The sequence below is a fragment of the Plasmodium relictum genome, assembly GCF_900005765.1.
Source record: "Plasmodium relictum strain SGS1 genome assembly, contig: PRELSG_00_v1_95, whole genome shotgun sequence".
In the NCBI taxonomy this organism is placed as follows: domain Eukaryota; phylum Apicomplexa; class Aconoidasida; order Haemosporida; family Plasmodiidae; genus Plasmodium; species Plasmodium relictum.
In genome coordinates, this window is record NW_021628759.1 from 70 (window position 1) to 22,079 (window position 22,010).

The 22,010-nt window shown below is 18.2% G+C and overlaps 3 protein-coding genes and 5 non-coding genes across 8 annotated transcripts, besides 1 other annotated feature; 5 read left to right on the top strand and 3 right to left on the bottom strand.

Annotated features, from left to right (window-relative positions):
• Positions 1–4,830: 4,830 nt before the first annotated feature.
• On the top strand, positions 4,831–5,586 carry PRELSG_0008050 (hypothetical protein; the record flags this gene model as incomplete). The annotated part of the gene is made up of 1 exon (XM_028676956.1): positions 4,831–5,586. One exon carries the CDS (start codon positions 4,831–4,833, stop codon positions 5,584–5,586), a length of 756 nt encoding a protein of 251 aa, XP_028531278.1.
• A 1,568-nt stretch (positions 5,587–7,154) lies between these two features.
• Positions 7,155–8,858: a repeat region.
• Positions 8,859–9,914: 1,056 nt separating this feature from the next.
• Positions 9,915–9,985, bottom strand: PRELSG_0008100. The gene has a single exon. It is a non-coding gene; the product is annotated as a tRNA-Gly (tRNA).
• Positions 9,986–11,730: 1,745 nt separating this feature from the next.
• PRELSG_0008200 lies at positions 11,731–11,802 on the top strand. Its single transcript has one exon. It is a non-coding gene; the product is annotated as a tRNA-Cys (tRNA).
• A 557-nt stretch (positions 11,803–12,359) lies between these two features.
• On the bottom strand, positions 12,360–12,433 carry PRELSG_0008300. The gene has a single exon. It is a non-coding gene; the product is annotated as a tRNA-Arg (tRNA).
• Positions 12,434–13,144: 711 nt separating this feature from the next.
• On the top strand, positions 13,145–13,216 carry PRELSG_0008400. The gene has a single exon. It is a non-coding gene; the product is annotated as a tRNA-Trp (tRNA).
• An 800-nt stretch (positions 13,217–14,016) lies between these two features.
• Positions 14,017–14,090, bottom strand: PRELSG_0008500. The gene has a single exon. It is a non-coding gene; the product is annotated as a tRNA-Arg (tRNA).
• Positions 14,091–16,827: 2,737 nt separating this feature from the next.
• Positions 16,828–18,127, top strand: PRELSG_0008600 (U2 small nuclear ribonucleoprotein A', putative; the record flags this gene model as incomplete). Its single annotated transcript, XM_028676967.1, has 5 exons — positions 16,828–16,906; positions 17,217–17,431; positions 17,575–17,657; positions 17,745–17,875; positions 18,108–18,127. The coding sequence occupies 5 exons, from the start codon at positions 16,828–16,830 to the stop codon at positions 18,125–18,127; spliced, it is 528 nt and encodes a 175-aa protein (XP_028531279.1).
• Positions 18,128–18,850: 723 nt separating this feature from the next.
• PRELSG_0008700 (conserved Plasmodium protein, unknown function) lies at positions 18,851–21,373 on the top strand (the record flags this gene model as incomplete). The annotated part of the gene is made up of 1 exon (XM_028676978.1): positions 18,851–21,373. The coding sequence occupies one exon, from the start codon at positions 18,851–18,853 to the stop codon at positions 21,371–21,373; it is 2,523 nt and encodes an 840-aa protein (XP_028531280.1).
• Positions 21,374–22,010: the final 637 nt, after the last annotated feature.

Here is a 22,010-nt window from a genome sequence, read left to right on the forward strand (position 1 = left end):
GCTTAGCATGCTACAAAAGGTTAATAATACCTTTTATTAACCACCTTTCTATATCTACTAAATCTTCAAAGTTTTCAAACTATTTAAAATAATTTACCATTGACTTATAATATAATTTTAGTAGTCTATGTGGCACTTTAACTTTATCAAGTTCCTCTATGTTTTTCTTATTGAACTCATAAGACTCACTGAGATTTACTATCTCTTCAAATATCTTTAATTCAATCCTTTTAACATCTTTTATCTTGAGCTTTGCTAATCCAACAGGGTTCTTGCTCCGGTTTCGAATTTCCTGACGTTGCTGCCAATTAATTTGTTAATTGCCTGTTCAAAGACTTTGCTAGAGTATTGGTTAATAAAATTTGTTATTACCCTTTTGTAGTACACTAAGCTAGTTTACTACTTGTGTACGTACAAGTTAGCCATGCACTGACGCTAGATAAAAAAAAAAAAAATAAAGTTATTTTTTTTTTGTTGGTTTATTTTTATTTATATACATCTTTGTAATTAAAAAAAAAAAAATAATTAATAAATTTTTTTTTTTTTTTTTGGTAATTAATTTTTTTGTTGTTATGTTTTTGACTTTTGTGTTATTAAAAATTAAATAAGAATTAATGTTTACTCATTAAAACTTAAGAGATAAAAGAATTATGTTTATGCATTATTCAATGTATATTTTTGAAATAACATTGAATAATATAAAGTTTTGACTTTATTAATTGTTATAGTTTTTCTGTATGTTTTTAATTAAAAGAATAAGTAATTCTTTGTAAATAAAAACTCATTTATAACAATTAGTAAGTCTATTAAAAGAGGCAGTAAAATTTAACTCAGATTAAATAGTATGCATCATAAGGAAACTATATATATATGTAATAAAAACGAATATATATATATATAAACGTATACTTAGTTATGCATGCTCTTTATTAATTTGTTTGTTTAATACTCTAGCAAAGTCATTAAACGTGCAATTAATAAACCAAACATTGAACAAACAAATTAATAAAGAGCACGTATAACTAAATATACGGATTTTTATATGTATATATACTTATTTTTTTATTATGTAATAGCTTTCTTATGATGAGTAATATTTAATTTGAATTAAATTATACTTCATCCTTTAATAGGCATGTTAAACTGTTATAAAAGAGTTTTTATTTACAAAGAATAAGTATATTCTTTTAATTAAAAACACACACACTAAATTTATAACAAATAACACAAACTAAGCTCTAGTCCATTCAATGTTATTTCGAAATATACACATTGAATGTGATATAAACATTACATTTTTTCATATATTAATTTATATATAAGTAAAAGCCAATTCTCTTCACAATTCGAACAAATATCCACTGACAAAAAAAAAAATAATTTTAATTTTTTTTTTTTTTTGACTAACGTCAGTGCATAGCTGACTTTTATTTATCTGACTGGTAGCTTCTTTTATTCTACAAAAGGTTAATATCAATTTTTTTATTAACCAATAGTAAAAAATTTAAATAACAAAGGAGAGAGATGAGTATCGAAGAAAAGGAGTACTCACAAAATAAAAATATTTGAATATATAATGAAGTATTAATAGAAAAATATTTAAGTATATTATGTTTGTTTTTATATAAGATGTTTATTATGAGATATAAGTGATTTACATGTAAAAATATGTACATTTAAAACTTAATATTAAATTCAACTTTTACATAAGGAAAATAAACATAATTAAAATAGGTAAAAACATTTTTACATGCTCTTTATCAAACTTTTTTTTCAATATTCTAGAAAATTCATATAACAGGCAATTGATAAATCAAAGTATTATTAATCTTATTCTGCGCTTATAATATTATATTAAAAAGTACAGTTAAAAAGGTATGTGGTTAATAAAAAAAATTGTTATTAACCTTTTGTAAAATAAAATGAGCTATCAGTCAGGGAAATATAAGTCAGCTACACACTGAAGATAATTAAAAAAAAAATTTTTTAATAATTTTTTTTTTGTCGGTCGACGTTTGCTTGAATTAAAAAGAGAATTAATTTTTATTTATATAAAAATTTATTATATGAAAAAGTATAGTGTTCATATTGTATTTAATGTGTATATTTTGAAATAATATTGAATAAGTCAGAGTTTTAATTTTTGTCATTTGTCGTAAATTTTGTGTATGTGTTTTTAAATAAAAGAATATACTTATTCTTTGTATATAAAAACATCTTTATAAAAGTAAATATATATCTGTTAAGTAATACAGAATAATATAATTCAAATATAGATATTATACATTATAAAATTCCATTATATATATAATAAAAATAAGTATATATATATATATATATATATATATAAACGTATATATTTGTTTTTATTATATATATAATGTTTTCTTATGATGCATAACATTTAATTTGAATTAAATATTACTGCATCTTTTAACAGACATATTAAACTGTTATAAATGTGTTTTTATTAACAAAGAATCAGTATATTCTTTTAATTAAAAAAACATACATACAATTTATAACAATTAACAAAAGTCAAAACTTTAATTTATTCAATGTTATTTCAAAAATATACATTAAATATAACATAAGCATTATACTTTCATCTTAATTAAATTTTTCATGTAACAAAAATTAATTCTCTTTTTAATTCTAACAAATGTCATATGACCAAAAAAAAAATAATTTTTTTTTTTTTAAGTGCCAAGATATATAAAATAAAAATAAACAAAACAAAAATAACTTTACATTTTTTTTTTTAACTAGCATCAGTGCATAGATAACTTGTGCACACACGACTAGTAAACTAACTTAATATGCTATAAGCTTAATAACATCTTTTATTAACTAATACTCTAGCAAAGTCTTTGAGCAGGCAATTAATAAATCAGTTTAAGAAAGCATGCATAGCATTCAATTGTGTGATTAACAAAAATATTTTCAGTTATATAAAATTAATTATATATATATAAATTAAAAAAATATGTTTTATTATGCATTTCATAATTTTTTTTGACAGAAAAGGAATCTTTTATTATTATCATTTTTTTTTTATGATATTTCATTTTCGTGTTGAGTAAATTAGACTTGTTATTAGTTTAATAACACAATTGTCCACTCTTCAATAAATTATTAACATAACTTAATATAACTTATAAATTCATCATAAAAATAAAGAATATTAAGTTTAATAAACGAGATAAATATATGTTAATTTAAAATAAATTATATTTTGTATATTTTACACTTAAAAATGAGCAACAATTTCATCTATATTTTTTTAAATTATTATCTTAGAAAAAATTGTATGGTAATTAAGCAATATTCAGAAAAATGAAATAAACTTTTTTTTTTATTTTTACATTTACTATTGGACATCAATGAATATAATAATTTTTATTCATGATAGTATTAGTGGAAATTGGTACATTACATCTAATTTTAAAAATATAATTTTAATTTGTTTAAACACATATAAGAGTATAAAATTATATTTTTATTTTTTTTTTCAATTTGAAAAATTACATGTAAATATAACAATTATTTTTACTTGAGTATAATAATGAAAGAAATTTAAAAAAAAAAACTAACATTAAAAACAAAATTTTTATAGATAATGTATTGAGAAATATATTAAAAAAAAATACACGAACTTATTTAATTAGTCAATTGCATGCATGTATAATTGATACATAAAATTAAATAGCTCATTTTCATGGAAAGAAACATTTTCGATAATTTTTGTAAAAAATTAAAAAAATTTAAACAATAAAGAAAAAAACATTTGTTTTTAAAATCTACTTGCATATTTGATAATTGCAGTCAAATAATTTAAAAAATATGAAAAAAAAAAATGAAAATAATAAAATATAAAGATATTGAGATGAATATTAAAAAAATATAAGAACAAGCTTTGTTAAAATGACTCATTTCAACAAAAATAGGAAAAAGTATAAAAATATGCATTTCTTAAATAGTTAAAAGTTTAAAATGTCAAAACATAAAAAAAATACGTTTATGAAACAAATTTTCTGATCAAAATTTCATTTCCTTTTTTATAAAATTTTTTTTCCAAAATAAAATGTGGCATCTTTAGTAATTTTAATTAAAAACTTACTAATCTTTTAAATGTTAATAAAATTTTTATAAAAAAATTAATCAATTTTATTAAAATTTATTGTGTTGTAATATGAAGAAAAATAAAGATATTTAAAATAAATTTATACCTTTTACATATTAATGTATGCTATGAATATTTTTATGGCTATTTAAAAGGATAAATAGTAGAGAAAAAATAATTATATGTTTATATTTCAACATTTTAGATACTTTAACAAATTTTTTTTGCCATTACATTTACTTAAATAAAAAAAAAATTACCAAGTTAATTTATGTAAGATTAAAAAAATAAATTCTACATAATATAAAATTATTCATTAATATATTTTAATATTTTTTGAGTATTTTTTTCAATCCTAATTCATTTAATTAACTTACTTTATATTTAAAAAATATTTATGTAAAAATTTTATAAATATATTGAAATGTTTTAGTTATAGATTATTTAGATTTTTATTTTTGAAAAAAGTATTAATAAAACTTAAAAGCCTTTAAAATAATTATTTTTCATATGATTCTACTATAATTCATTCTTAATAAAAATTTTATAAATCTTTAATAATTTTGCAAATTTTTTTCTATGTTTTAAAAATTAAAAATATTAATTCTACTTAAAAATAATTACATTACCATAGCTTAATCTGAAAAAAACATTGTGATAATTTCTAAGAAAAATCTTTTTATATAATAAACATATAACTTTTATCTATGGCACAAAACGGTACAAATGTTACAGCATCTGGAAATACAACTGAAGTCACTACTATTCAAACTTCTTCAGGTGCATCAACATCAGCAGGAACTTCTTCAAATTCATATCATAACTCAAGTTCAGCACAGACTCCTACTACTTTAACCCCGTCATATAATGAAACAACTACGACATCTAATACATCTGCACCATTTAATTCATCATCTGAATCACCTACAACGTCTTTATCAGTTTCACCTACTTCAGAAAATGCAACTATTGCACAATCCCCATCTATTGCCCAAACTACAACTACTACACCGACTCCATCTTCTAAACCAGATATAATTACTACATCTACTACACAAAAAAATGAGACATCTTCTCCTATAAATGGTACCTCGTCTAGTAATTCAACAGAAAAATTCTCAGTCACTACTACACAGACTGGAAACTCTTCTGTAAGTAATATGGCAAATGGTAATAATTCAAATATCAGTGGAAGCATATCAACTCCTCTAACAACGACCTTAGGAAACAATACACAATCTGCTCAAGCACCTACACTAATTCCCCAAACATCTTCACCTACTACTGCAATTCAAGCTGCTTTAGGTGTAGCATCAGTTTCTGCTGCTCCTTTTATTATTTCTTTTATTATAGTTTTTCTGATAATACAAATAATTTATCATTACTTTAAAGTAAGTTCACATTTAAATATAAATTGTACTTTAATTTTTTTTCAATTATCATTTAGATTAAAACTTTACTAACATAGGAAAATTCGTTTCTATATATTTTTTTAATTTTTTTATTATAGGATAAGAAAAAAACAAGAAGATATACACGATAAGAATAAATAGTAGAATCAAGAAATTCAGAAATTGAAGATGAAAAAAAGAAGCATAAGAAAAATGTACAAATTTTCTTTTTTCAATTTATTTATATATATATACAAAAAAAATGCATGTCAATATAATTTTATAATTAATTTTAATATTTTCTGATTTTTTTGATTTCTCTTATTTTTCATAACTTAAGTTCAATTTCTGTTAATATTTAAAGAAATATATTATTCAAATAATTTTAATCGTTTATTATACGTTGTTAAAAAATATACATAATTTAAATATTCTCTAATGTTCTTTAAATACTTTTTACATTATTTTAAATATTCAGATTAATATAGTATCGATTTATTAATTGCCTGTTCAAAGACTTTGCTAGAGTATTGAACAAACAAATAAGTAAAGAGCATGTATAACTATATATAAGCATTTTTATATATATATACACTTATTTTATTATGTATATAATGGCTTTCTTATAATGCTGATTCATTAACTGACTATTTAATGATTTTGCTAGAATATTAAACTAACAAATTAATAAAGAACATATATAAATAAATATACGCTTTTAAATATATATATACATACTTGTTTTTATTATATATATAATGGTTTCTTATGATTCATAATATTTAATTTGAATTAAATTATACTGCATCTTTTAATAGGTATGTTAAATGCTATAAATGAGTTTTTATTTACAAAGAATAAGTATATTTTTTTAATTAAAAGCACGCACACTAAATTTATAACAAATGACAAAACTTAAACTCTGATTTATTTAATGTTATTTCAAAAATATACATTGAGTATTACATAAACATTATATTTTCATCAATTATGTCTTTCCTGTAAGTAAAAATTAATTATCTATTTTAATTCGAACAAACTTTAACATCCTCCAAAAAAAAAATAACTTTATATTTTTTTTTTTTTTTAAAACTAGTGTCAGTGCATGGCTGACTTGTACATACACGACTAGTAAACTAACTTAATGTACTATAAAAGGATAATAATATCTTTTATTAACCAAAGGTATATTATTTATATTATACATTAAATTATTCTGTATTGATTAAAAAATATATGTTTACTTTTATAAATGTGTTTTTATTTACAAAGAATTAGTATATTTTTTTAATTAAAAACACATACACAATTTATAACAAATAGCAAAAATTAAAACTCTGACTTATTCAATGTTATTTCAAAATATACATATTGAATACAATATAAACACTATACTTTTTCATATAATAAATATTTATATAAATAAAAATTAATTCTCTTTTTAATTCAAGAAAACGTCAATCGACAAAAAAAAAATAGTTTAATTTTTTTTTTTTAACTAGCGTCAGTGCATGTTTGATTTATATTTTCCTGACTGGTAGCTTATTTTGTTTTACAAAAGATTAATAATAATTTTTTTTATCAACCATAAGCCAATTTTATATTACAAAAGATTAATAACACTTTTTTATTAACCAAATATAAATTTATTTAGATAATGATAATCTATAGTGGTTCTCCATTGTTTGTCATTCTTTCGTACCATTACAATAAGTAAAGTCCATTTTTTATTAACAACTTTACTTATAACATTAAGTTGTAACATTTCATCTACTTTCTGATACAATATTATCAACATTTCCCCACTTAATGGTCTAGTGTTATAACGATAATCTTACCCCCATACCTTAATAGAAATTATATATTTATCGTTGGGTTTCATATTTTTATTCTCCAAAATTTTAACACTCTTTCTTAGGAAATCTTTCATTTTACCTTTATCCTTCTGATCATTTGAATCAGATTTGTCAATAAAATTTTGTATGACTTTTTGATTTGATTTTTCCACTTTTTCTTCGATATTTTTGGTTTTAACTCTCATGACATACACATTTTTTTCATCCTCATTATGAATAGAATATCTTAATCGTTTTATTATCATGACACTAAGCAAAATAAAAGGTTTATTTTTTTCAATTATCACAAACTTTATTCTAATTATTCTTCCATTAGACAGCATTTTTAATACAACCTTTTTATATTTTCTTGCATCGTTACAGACAAATAATTCTGTAATTGCAAATGATGAAATTGTTAAGTCAGATTCTATTTTTAATTTTGTTATGACGTAAGTTGATATCGTACTTACATATGCCCTTAAGTCTAATAAAATATCTACTTTTTTTCTATTAACTTGTATTAATCGTCTTCTATATTTTTCAATATTGATTATCTTCACAAAATTCAATTCTATTAACACAAGATATATCTCCTGATTTTTCTGAATAACCACTGTCTTCAGAATTTTTTTCTAACTCATCTTGTTTACTTATCCTATGAACTCTATTTCTTTTTCTAGTAGAATCTCTATCAATTTTCTTAGCTTGTTTTTATTTATACCTTTCTTTTGTTCTTTCCTTTTGTTTTGTAATATATTCCATTTGCTTATTAAGATATTTTTGCATTTGACGAATTTTTTGTAGATTAATTTCATTCTTTAACATTTTAACATGCACAACATATCTTTTATTAGTTATTATTCCTTTTATTTTATCTTCACCATATCTCAATACTTGATTTTTGCATATTTTTGCTAAGTGTCTTATAATATTACAATGCTAGCACCTTCTTTTATGATGTATAAAATTTTTCTTTAAATGATCCCTTTCTCCACAAAAATAACATTTATTATAATTTTGTTTTCTATCCTTATTGATACCATTATCTTTATAAATTTTATTTGTGGCTACTACACATATATCCGTATTTTCACTTATCTTCAATTTTTTATTTTCTATATTTAACAAATACTTTTTTATTTCTTTAAAATCTTTATCTATTTCCTGATTCATTATTTTTTCTTTTAAAAATGTTTCTGGAATATATCTTTTAAAACATCTCCAAATATCCTGTCTACGTATGCTATTCTTTTCATTAAAACATAAACAGCTACGAACATATAAATTACAATCCGTAATAAATAAGCTAATGGCTTCCCTTATATATGGCATTCTTTGAGCGCTGTATAATTTTCTCGTTAAAATAAATTTTTCATCTGCATCTTCAAATAATATTTTAGCTAATTTAATTTGAAATTGTAATATATAAACAATTTCATTATCCATTGGTAAATTAGATAAATCATATACATAAATATTTGACGTTAAAGATTCCAATATAATACAAGTATCCATTTGATTTATTAATTGCCTGTTCAAAGACTTTGCTAGAACATCGAACAAACAAATTAATAAAGAGCGTGTATAAATAAATATATATTTTTTTATATATATATACCTATTTTTATTATATATATGTTGGTATTTTATAAAGATGGTTAATAAAAAAATTGTTATTAACTCTTCGTAAAATAAAATGACATCTTCGTAATTAAAAAAAATAAAATAAAGTTATTTTTTTTTTTGTCAGTTGAAGTTTGTTTGAATTAAGAAAGAGAATTAATTTTTACTTACATAAAAAGCTTAATATATGAAAAAGTATAATGTTTATGTTGTATTTGATTTGTATATATTGAAATAACATTGAATAAATCAGAGTTTTAACTTTTATTATTTGTTATAAATTGCGTATGTGTATTTAATTAAAAAAATATACTAATTCTTTGTTAATAAAAACACATTTATAAAAGTAAACATATAATTGTTAAGCAATACAGAATAATTTAATGTATAATATAAATATTATACATTATAAAATGCCAATATATATATAATAAAAATAAGTATATATATATATATAAACGTATATTTAGTTATACATACTCTTTATTAACTTTGTTCAATACTCTGGCAAAGTCATTAAATTGGCAATTAATAAATCAGTAATTTAATTATATAAAATTTACCTATTCACTATGAATATATTTTTATAATAATCAAATTTAGTAGGAATCGTTGAAACATTTTTTATTAATATGCTTGCACAATACCCTCTAAAGTTTCTGAATAGATAATTGATAAATCAAATATAGAATTCTATTGGCAATAAAAATGTTATATTTTTAAAATATATTACTTCTTATTTCAAAAATGAGAAAAAAAAATAAAAAATAAAACCACAATCATTTATCAAATCTCTACAATAATAAAAAATTAAAATATCCTTTATCAAAATTTTCGCACATATTTTAAAATTAAAATATAAATTTACAAAATATAATTTTAATGATTAATTTTTATAGGATATAATAATATCTAAAAAATCTATTTTTTTAGTATCTTTGCATCTGCCGGGAATCGAACCCGGGTCACTTCGATGGCAACGAAGTATTCTACCACTAGACCACAGATGCTTGTACAAATTCTTTTAAACTCTTTAAATATACAATTATGATAATTCACTAAAAAATTAATATCATAATATATAATTTAAATGATTAAGGCATCAAATAGAAAAATTAAAAAAAGAAAATTTTAAATATTTTTCTAAATTAATTTTTTTTAATATTATTCAACATTCTTTACGTGAATAACTTAAGTTTTCTTTTAAATATTAAAAAATTTTTTTAAATATTTATTGCTTTAATTTTCATATAATCTTCAAAATAAAAGTAAAATTTTTCAAGAATTTATTTCTATTTCGTATAAGATTTCCTTATTTTAATAATATACATTTTTTTATTTATATTTATATAATTTATTGAGATATATTTAAATTTTTTCTTAAAACTTTCCATATAACATTTTTTATTTTAATTCATTAAAATTTTTTAATTATTTTTATAATTAAATGAAATAAAATTAAATGAAAAAAAACCCTAATTATTCAATATTATATTATATAAATTTTTTAAATTTACTTCAATAGTTAACTTAAAAATTTTTTTTTTTTAATGATTTTACTTTTTCTTTGTAAAAATAAAATGGACAAATAACTTTTTTGTGCCAATAGTGCTAGGTAAAAAAATTATTTTAAAATAAAAATAAAAATGACAAATAAAATGTTAATTTTTAGCAATTCTAATATAATATTCAGAATTTAATATTAAATGTAAAAGTTATATTTAAATATTTTAATAAAATTTTCTACTTTTTTTTAAATTAAAGATGAAAAATTAATTAATCAAAAAAAATGTTTCTAAAAATATATTTAATTTTTAGAACAAAAAGTGTTTATTATTTTATCTGTTAATTATCCTTTTATACTTAATATAAATTAGATGTAAATTCATCCTCTAAAAAAATTAAGAACATATTAATTAAACATAAAATTTATAAAACATACTAAAAAATTAATGTTATTTGAGACTTTACTATTTTTGTGGTTCTTTTTATTTTTAATATATGATATATATTATATCATAAACATAAAACTAAATTTATATAAATTTAAAAGAAAAATATTTTGAATTATTTCCTTTTTAATTATTTTTTCTCTGCTTTTAGGGATAATATGAATAAATATTTAAATTTTAAAAATCCAAAGTTTAACAGTAATTTTTTAATCAATGAATATTAATTTATATTTCCTTCAATTTTAACAAACAAAAAAATTCTTTTTAAAAAAAAAAAAATAAAAATAAACTTTCTCAAAAATATCTATGTTAAATGATATTATACATATATTTATAATGAAATTATACTAAAAGTATTTAATAAAGCAAATATACTTTATACATACCATAATATTAATGAAGTATAATATTCTATTTTATGTGGTAAAATATATTTCATTTTAGAGTTTCAAATTAACTTCTCGTTTAATAACTTATATATAAAATATATATATATTTATATTATCATTTTATAAAAATATTTATACATTTTTTATAATTATTTTTTTGTATATTAAATTTAAAATTTTTTTTGAAATATTTTTAAATTTAAAGAACTTAATAATATAAAACATCCTTTATTATATAAATATTATATTAAGTAAATTTATATATCAACTGTAAGTTTATAAAAATTATATGATCTTCCTAAAACTTTCATCCAAAATAGAAATATAAAAAAATTCATTAGCCTGAAATGCAAATTATTAATTTTCTTTATTTTATTTAATGTTATCTTCTTTTTACAAAAATAATAATTAAATGGGCGTGTAGCTCAGCGGTAGAGCAGCTGACTGCAGATCAGCGGGTCCATGGTTCAAATCCGTGCGCGCCCTTTATAATGTTACTTTTATTGATATTTTATACTTTTTCTTTCATAATTTTATTTTTATTTAAATATAATTACTATTTTCTTTAAAATAATTATATTATATACATTTGTAAAATTTATAAAATATTAAAGAAATAAAATTTAAAAATATATATTTTTTTATGTTATGAAATAATCACAAAAAAAGAAAAAAACTCTACCAATTTTATATATGTCAAAATACATTCTTTGTATTATTTGATAATTTATATTAACTTTTTAAAATTCATGAACCTAGATTTTCAAAAATTTTTTAATCTAGAAAGAAAATAAAAATTAAAAATGTATTTAGAATACTATGCAAAATATATATAAATAAATTTTGTTTAATATTTACACATTTTTCTTTCTATCATTGAATAACAAATTTTGTTTTATACATTTTTTCAAAGCATATATTAAAAACGTTCAGTTCTATTATCGCGTATTAGAGAGCCTGTTTGAACAAATTATAATATTTCCCTTAAAATTCCATATCATAAAATGTACTACATATATTATATTTAAATTTTATTAAAATTATACACCAGATGGGACTCGAACCCATAACCTTTGCCTTAGGAAGGCATTGCGCTATCCAATTACGCCACTGGTGCTAATTTGTAATAGTGAACAATAATTAAAATTATTTATTTTTTTTTTTTGTAAACTATTCCTTTTAACATAAGCATTTATAAACATATAAATTTTCCTCTTTTTATTCTTAAAAGAAACAGATATAATTTTTAATAGAACGAATAATAAAAGAACATTAAAGAAATATATTAAATGTAAAAGAAAAAATTATCAATATAATTTTAGTATTTTATATAATATAAACTCATAAAAAAACTTTCAATAATTAAATTCATATATTTTATTGACATATTGTTCTTTAATTATTTTAAATATTTATGTTGATATATAAAGTATATTTTTATATATTTATGATAAACTCGTAAAATAATTCAAGTATATAATAATAAAATATTTTTAAAAACATAAAAATAAAAATTGATGAAAAATATAAAAATTTCTTAAGAAAAATTACAGTTATTTTTTTTTTACCGCTCTTTATATATAAATATTATTCATTTATTCTAAAGGTCGAGTTGTTTGAAATATTAATGATTATATTTACCATGTTTTAAAAAAATTCATATATCTTTAAATTTAAGGATATGGATAATAGAAAAATATAACATAAAAAAAAAGTCATTTAAAGAGTAAAAATCACTTTTTTTTATCAAGTATAAAACCATATTTTAAACTTAAATTTAATTTACAATTACAATTAAATAATGATTGTATACATAAGGAGATAAAAAGGGCCTATGGCGCAACGGTAGCGCGTCTGACTCCAGATCAGAAGGCTGGGGGTTCGAATCCCTCTGGGCTCAATTTAACTTTCCCCGTCTTATATTAGTGAGTATTTATTTTAATTCATTAGTACATATATATATATATAGAAGGCAACTTAAAATATTTATATTATAAAAATAAAAATGTATATCATAAAAAAAAAAAATTTAATTTTCTTTATAATTCTTTTATATTTTATTATATATATATATAAAAATTATATTAATATACTAAAGAACTTACCAAATAAAATATATAACTTTCAAAAAATGTAAATATCAATAAAAAATTTATATATATAGAAATATACAAATTTTATAAATTTTTTTTTTTCCCTTTTTCTTAAATATAATATCCTTTTTCTTTTTTTAAATTTAGTTATAAATAAAATATTTTTGAGAAACTTTTACTTATTTCACATACTTTAAGGCAGTATAATAAATTAAATTTTTTAACCATTTCTTTTGAGATATAATTAAGAGTTAAATTAACCATATTCCAGTATATTTTTATATCATAAGAAAATATGTTATTTCAAAATCATTTAACTGATTTTTTTTTTTTAAATGGTATTTTTTCTGATAAAAATAGCTAAAAAATTTTTTTTAAAATATGAAAAAATTCCAAAATTCAATTAAAATAACTGGAAAAATATGTATTAAAAATTAAATGCATTGTAATAATTTCTATTTTGTATTAATAATTTAAGCATTTCCTCTACTAGTTCAGTAGTTTATTATTTTTTCCCAATCACTTATATATATGACTTAATAATATTTAGTTTAAACACATATACAAAAAACTATTATACTATAGAGTTTAAATAGATAAAAGAAAATAGGCCGGGCAGGAGTCGAACCCACGACCTCCCGATCCGTAGTCGGGCATTCTATCCAGCTGAACTACCGGCCCTTGAAAGCTTATTGTATAAATTTCATAATATTAAGTAATAATTAAAATTTCACTTTATTCCTTTATAAGCCAATCTTTCTTTTACAAAATAATAATGTAATTATTAATATTAAAATTCATTCATATTATAAACCAAATTATAACTGTATCATTTTATCCTTTTTTCCCGCTTATTTTATCTCTAAATAATAAATGTTTAACCTTGAATATATCAAAACAAATATTTATTCAACTACGCTTGTATTCTACATATTATTAATAAAAAAACCACAAATAAAATTCAGAAAAAATATTATTCATTTAATTAATTGCTAGTAAATATTAAATTAAAATATATAATACCTTAATATTATACAATTATTTCTTCAAAATAACAAATATTTTAAATAACTTTATATATTAATCATGGACTTTTTTCAAACGTATTTATTAAACTTTTAAGTTCATTTTTTATTTCATTATATATTCTTCTAATTATTACATATTTTTTTCATAGATAAAATTAGCTTAATAAAAAAAGGAAAATATATACGTTTTAATTCTTTTATTTTAAAGAAATATAAAATAAGGAAAAACTATGTATATGTAAGCATACTTATATCAAAATTAAAGGTATCATTTTATTCCATATTATAAGTGTAAATTTTTTTGTTTATTTCTTTGAATATATAAAAAATTACTAATATTACACATTATTTAATAATGCAAACAGAGAAAACAATTATAATTTTAATTATATAATACTTAAAAATATAGAATTTGCAATTATACTTAATACTAAAATTCAATTTAAAATTTTCTCTTCATTAAACTACTTAATGAAAATGGAAAATTTTTTTTTTTATTAAATTATTATATCATTCACTTTTAATTAAAAAATTAAATTTTCAATTTTATTTAATGAATTTTTTAAAATTCTGTTTCATTAATATCTAGACTATTATATATATATTCATATATAAATTTGCCACAGATTCAAATTATACGTTAACTAAATATGCCTCATTAAAAAAATTATTAACACTGAAAATAAAAAATTTATATATTATTTATATAAAAATATATTTGAACTGAAAGAAAAAATTATGTTTAAAAGAACAAGGAGAATTTTACTTTTTAATTATCTTTAAATAAGTATCTTTTTGTCTTTTACTATAAATAAATCCTCTCTTTATATTGAAAATGATCATAAATAAAATATAAAGGAAAATTTTTTGTTTTCTCTTGCTATTTTATTTATCCTTTCTTCATTATATCCTTTAAAATAAATATAAAAATATTGATTTTTTCTACTTAAAGATATATAATTATAACTAGTTGAAAGAACTATAATATTTTTTTTTCTTTTTTTTTTCACTAAATTTAATAAAAAAAACGTTTTCATTTTTCTCTAATTTTAAAGTAATACGTCAGTTTCTGTACAAGTTACATTTATCCAATATGAAATAATAGATAGTAATATAAAAAGTAATGAATTTTTAAATAAAAAAATAGCATTACATAAAAAGCCATACAATATAATAATATTATAAGCAAAATAAAAATGTAAAAAATAAAGATGTACATTTCATTATATTCTGTATATTCTTTTATATATGATGATCTTTATAAAATATTGAAATAAATAAAAAAATATAGCATCTGTCAAAATATTATAATTAAAGTGCTTTCATTTTAATATATTTCTATTAAATTAAATTAAAAAGGATAATTTATGTTTATTAAAACAATTTTTTTTTTTTTTTTATTTTTAAATGTATTATTTTCTTTTTTTTTTTTTTGATGACACTATAATTTGTCATAGTTGTTACAAAGTTCAAGGTAATATAAAAAAATATAAATTTTGTGTAAAAATAAAGAAAAAGCTATAATAAAGCATTTTTTTACAATATAAAAATATGATGAAACATATGTGAACATATAAATTAAATAGCTATATGTTTAGAAATAGTAGCCTTCATGCTATTATATAAAAAATTTTTTTAATTCGTTCATATACTTCTAACAATAATTTTTTTTTTTTTCCGTTACTAAATTATCAAGATTTAATTAAAATTATTTAAAAGATATATTTTTTAAAAAAAAATCTTCAAAAACTAAAAAACATTTAAATTAATCGTATAAACAAAATATAACAGGAAAATAATTTAATTTAATTTTTATTAAAAAAAAATATGTAATAAAATTAAAAATATTTTTTCGGAAAAACTTATGCTTAAACGCTTGTAAATTAATAAAGCATATGATTTTTAAACAATCTAAAAAAATAATTGTTTTTTGGTGAAAAAATAAAAAAAAAAAAATTTTAAAGTATATAAAAATGAAGTTAAAAAATATATGTATTTGAAAAATTAAAGATATAATCTTATCATAAATTTTATATGAATAAAAATATATCTCAAGTGCCTTTGTAATATTTTTGGAATTATGAAAATATTATATTATTCTAACAGTGAAAATATAAATTTTTATGTACGACAATGTTACAAATTTTTATTTTCTTTTCAAAAAGAAATAAAATTCATTGTCATGCAATCTAGACTTTCTGCAAAATACATAACTTTTATATTTAATTTCTTATTTTTAATTAAAATAATTTCAAAATTTTAAATTATTTTTAAAATACTTAAACCTTTAAAAAAATATTTGAAATTTTTAAAAATTAATTATATATTTATATGATTGAAATACTTTTTCTAAAAATAATTTTTATATAGAAAAAAAAAAAAAAAAAAGAATGAGAATAACAATTGACATGATAAATGAAGCAGATCAATCTATAAATCCTGTTAACGAAAATACTATCTCTTTAAGAGGTTAAAAATAATATAAATACATAATAGTATTAGTAAAAACAAACTTAAGTTCTAAATAAAATATTACATAATATAATTAAAAACAAAATACATTAAATGAATAAATCATAAAAACATTTATATACCTTTATAAATAAAATTATAATTGTATTATTTTTTTTTATGTATTTATTAATTATATATATAACAATGTGGAAATTTAATTATAAACATATAAATGAATATAAATTTTTATATAAACATTTTTAAAAATCCTTTAATAAGATACATTATTTTATTTTTAACTGTTTACTTTTTTTGTTTTTTTAAGGAAATAAAATAAGTGTAATTGAAAATTTAGGGGTTACTAAAGATTATTTTGAATGCATTGATTTGAGTGATAATGAAATTATAAAGTTAAATAATTTACCTTACCTACAAAGATTAAAAACATTAATATTATGCAACAATAAAATAGCAAGAATTGACAGCGATATATTTGAAAACATACCTAATTTAAATTCGTTAATCTTAACTAATAATAAGGTGAATATATAGAAATATTTTAACTTTAAAAAATTAACATAAATTCATTATGAAAGAAAAAATAAAGCTCGCAATACTTTTTATATTTTTTTTTTTTAATTATATATCCACAAAAAAAAAAAAAAAAACTTAATTCTTTACAGTTAGAAAAATTATCAGATCTCAACTCACTTTTTAAAGCTAAAAAGTTAACTAGACTTAGCTTACTAGAAAATTCTGTTTCCAAGTAAACATATAAACAAATATATTCCTATTCTTATAAATATTATTTTATTTGTTTATTTTTATTTTATTTATTTTTTTTTTTTATTAGATTAGAAAACTATCGTGAGTATTTAATTTTTAATTTGCCTTCATTAAAGTATTTAGATTTTCAAAAAATAAAAAAGAAAGATAGGGAAATAGCAACAGAAGTAATGAAAAATTTTAACCCAAATAATAAAGGTCTAGTTTATGAAATTTTAATTATTTTATATTTAATAATTTTATTAGTATAAATAATATAATGAACTTTTAATTATTCCATACTTTCTTTTTTTTTTTTTTTTTTATTTTGATCATTATTTCTTTCTAATTATTTTTTAATTTCTATATTACATTTTAACGTTTTAATAGCTTAATTACTAAAACATTTATATATTTGATTTATTTTTTAATTTTTTTTTTTATTTTACAGAAAATAACGAATTAAGCTAACATTTCATTATTCATTTATTTATATTTTTTTTTCCTTTTTCTATTAAAAAAAGTATATTACTTTAAAAAAAAGTAAAAGACGCAAATTAGAATGTCAAATTTTTTTTTTTTAAATATTTAAAACATAAAAGTATTTTAAATCATAAAACTATTTGCATAATTATGCTTATATCTTCGTATTTTAATAAGTATATTACTTTTATGAAAAATAAATTGATATAAAATTAATACAAAAAGTTTAAATGTATATTTTTTTTTTTTTTTCTGCTAATATTATTTTGAAATTATTAAGATATTATGTATTTTAAGCAAAATTTTTTAGTAAAAATTAAGAATTTATTTTATTTTTAGTTTTTTTCATGCACTAAATTTTAAAACATAAAATTTTTTTATAATAGTTTTATATAATTTTAAGTGAAAAAAGCAAATCATAAGGATTTTTTTGTCGTAGAATTTTTTTCTATTACAAAATAATTTTTTTGTAAAAATTTTATTTGAACAATTAAATATATGCACTAATATTTTTATGTTTTATGAATAAATTTTAAATATTTTTACTTCAAAGCATATGTAAAATATTGTGGAAATTATGACAATTTGAAAAAGCATAACAAATGAATAAAAACAAAAAAGAAAAAATAAATGAAATAAAATATAGTATGAAACATATTTAAATTTTAAAAAAATATAATTAAAATAATAAAAGGAAAAAATGACTAAAACATGAAAATAATATTAAAATTTTTTTATTGCTTTATATTTAATTTTATTTGTATATGCTTTAAAATAGATCAATCATATGAAATCAATAAAAAAAATTTATTCATACCTTCCAATAAAAATTTAATTAAAAGACATAAAGCAAGATCAAGTATATATAATTACGTAAATAGTAAACATACTGAAGAGAATGAAGCAGAAATTAGAGAAAAAATAGAAAAAGAAAATGAAAGAAGAGAAAAAATTAATACAGAAAATAATTTATTCATTAATTCTAATTTTAAATATATAAGTAACAATATTCCAATTAATGTGGAAAAAAAATATTACTATGAAAGTTTTAAATACAGTGAAGAGATAGTGGCGTATGTGTTTTTTGTAATTAATCTATTTAAACATGAGCAATTCAAAAATAAAATTTATAAAGAATTTTTAGGAACTGAATCTTCACAAAATATAAATAAAATATATTCAGATGAATTTTTTAGTAAAAGTAATAATATTGTCGAAAGAAATAAAAAATTATTTGAAAATTTTGTAAACAAGTTTGGTGATAAATTCAAGTTTTTTAATTCTCAAGAAAAAATCCAAAGGGAAGATTGGGCTAATATGTTCAAGTTAGAACAAAATGATAAAAATAATTTTTTTAAATATATAAAAATAAAAAGTGAAAAAACCAAAGAATATTACTTTGTTATATATTACTGCAATTGGAAATATGAATGTATGGCTCTTTATAATGCATTCCATAACATTTTAAACAATACTTATAATAATGTTAATTTTTACAATATATTTCATAATAAAGATAAAGACGAAAATATAAAAGAAGATCAAAAAAATGTAGATGAATTAAGTAAATCTGATATTGAAGAAATAAAAGAAATGTATATTAAAGATTTACAAAATAATGAAATAATGGATATAGAAAGTTTATTTAAAAAAGATGAAAAACTAAATAATACTAATGATGATCAAATACAAACAAATTCAACTGAAAATGAACAATTAAACAAAAGCAAAGCAAACGAGGATACAAAAAATAAAAATAATGAAACTAATTCATCCCACGATGACAACACAGAGAAAAAAAATAAAACTTTTCAAGAAATAATGGAAGAAGAAAAAAAAAAATTAGATGAAGAATTTTTTTTATATGGTTATTCTAAATATGAGAACATTGAAGAAATAAAAAAAGAAGAAGAAATGATAAAACAAACAAAAAAGTTAATAGAAGAGGAAAAATTAAGCAAAACGAAATTAAACAGCGAAAGAGACTTTAAAAATATTTTAAAAAATTTTTATTTTCAAATAAAAAATTATAAGGATTATTATAATTACCATCTTGAAGAAAAAAATTTATTAATAAATGACATTAACTCGTACAAAAATATAGAAAATATATCAAAAGAAGCATATATGAATAATAATTCAAATACTACTCAAATTATTGAAGAAATAAATAAAAAAGACAATAAAAAAGAAGTAACTGTAAACGTCATCTTTGTTAGATTAAGTAATAGTACAGTAATAGGAAAAACAAAAAATATTAAAAAAAAAATAAAAAAAAAGTGGATTTATTCTCATGAAAAAGAAATAAAATTTTACGAATTAATTTTATCTGTTATGCTTAATGAAAACATTTATTACAAAAATATACCTCATATGGATATATTTTCATTAAGTTATGATAAAAAAAAATTATATGATTTTTTTAATTTAATTAATAGTAATTTAAAGCATAGTTTTATTCATAAAAATAATGTTTACGACATATATAATAATTTTATTAATGATCAAATGGATGTATATAATTTTAATATATATGACGAGAGTATATATAAAGAACATGAATTAGAACAAAAGAAAAATTTAAAAGATAAATTAAGTGATAATGAAGTACAACATAAGGAATATATAGAAAATGATGATATAATTATTGAACAATTAGATTCAGAGTATGAAATAAAAGATTTAGAAAATTATAAAGTAATATTTGATCAAAATGAAAATAATATTGGTGAAAGTAATGAAAATATGGAAAAGAAAGTTAAAGAAATAGAAAATAAAGAAATAGAAAATGAAAAAGAATTAGAAAATTTAAATAACAAAGAAAAAAAAAAAAATATTCATAGCATTAATTATAAAATTATGAAAAAAAAGCACAATAAAAAAGAAAGAAGCAAATATGAAGTTTTATTTAAACAAAAATATACAAATATATTTGTAAACAATATTAGAAATAAATTATGCATTGAAAAAATTAGTTCTATATCAAATGTTGATATACACGCTAATTATACCATAGATATTTTTAAGGATATATCATTAAATAATATTTTTAAGAACACATATAATCATCAAAACTTTAAAGTTGATAAAAATTATGTTTATTATTTGAATCAGAAAATCCCAAAAGAAATCTTTCCGTTTATTCTTCAGTTATCTTTGGCCTTTAAATATGAGCATACTACTATTCTATTAAATGCTCCTAAAAAAGTAGAATTTGAATTTAGAAATGTATAAATAAAAATATTACACCCGCATATAATAAAAATGAAGTTCTCAAAAATATATATAAAAAGGAATGAACAAAAGATATTTTTATATATCATAATATTTCAGAACCCACTTAGAAATATTAAATAATTAATTTGCTATAAAGAAAAAAATCAAATAATTTTTAAACTTTTATTTTTTTAAGTATTTTTATATCTTTTTAAAAATTGCAAGAACACGCGTGGAAAATCAGGTGTATATTGCAGTAGCTACTTTAAAATAATATAAATTGTAAAATATTCAAAGAATAGAATCATTTAAATAATAATAAAGACGTTCTTTAAAAAATAATATTTTTATGTTTATATTATCTTAAAGTTAAATTAAGAAAGAAAAAATTTTATAATAAAATTAAAAATTGTTTAATATTTTAAACTTTTGTCTAATTTAAACTAATAGAATAATACTTCATTAGAATTAAAAAATTAAAATTTTTTCCAATTTTTACTTTATACATAAAATGTTCAATTTTATTATATATTTTTTTATTTTTTTTTTAATTTTTCATCTATTTAAAATTTCATTATTTTCTCACCATAAATTTCCCTTAGAATAATAAAAAAACTTTTTTTTTATTTATTATTATGAAGTTAAACTTTGAACC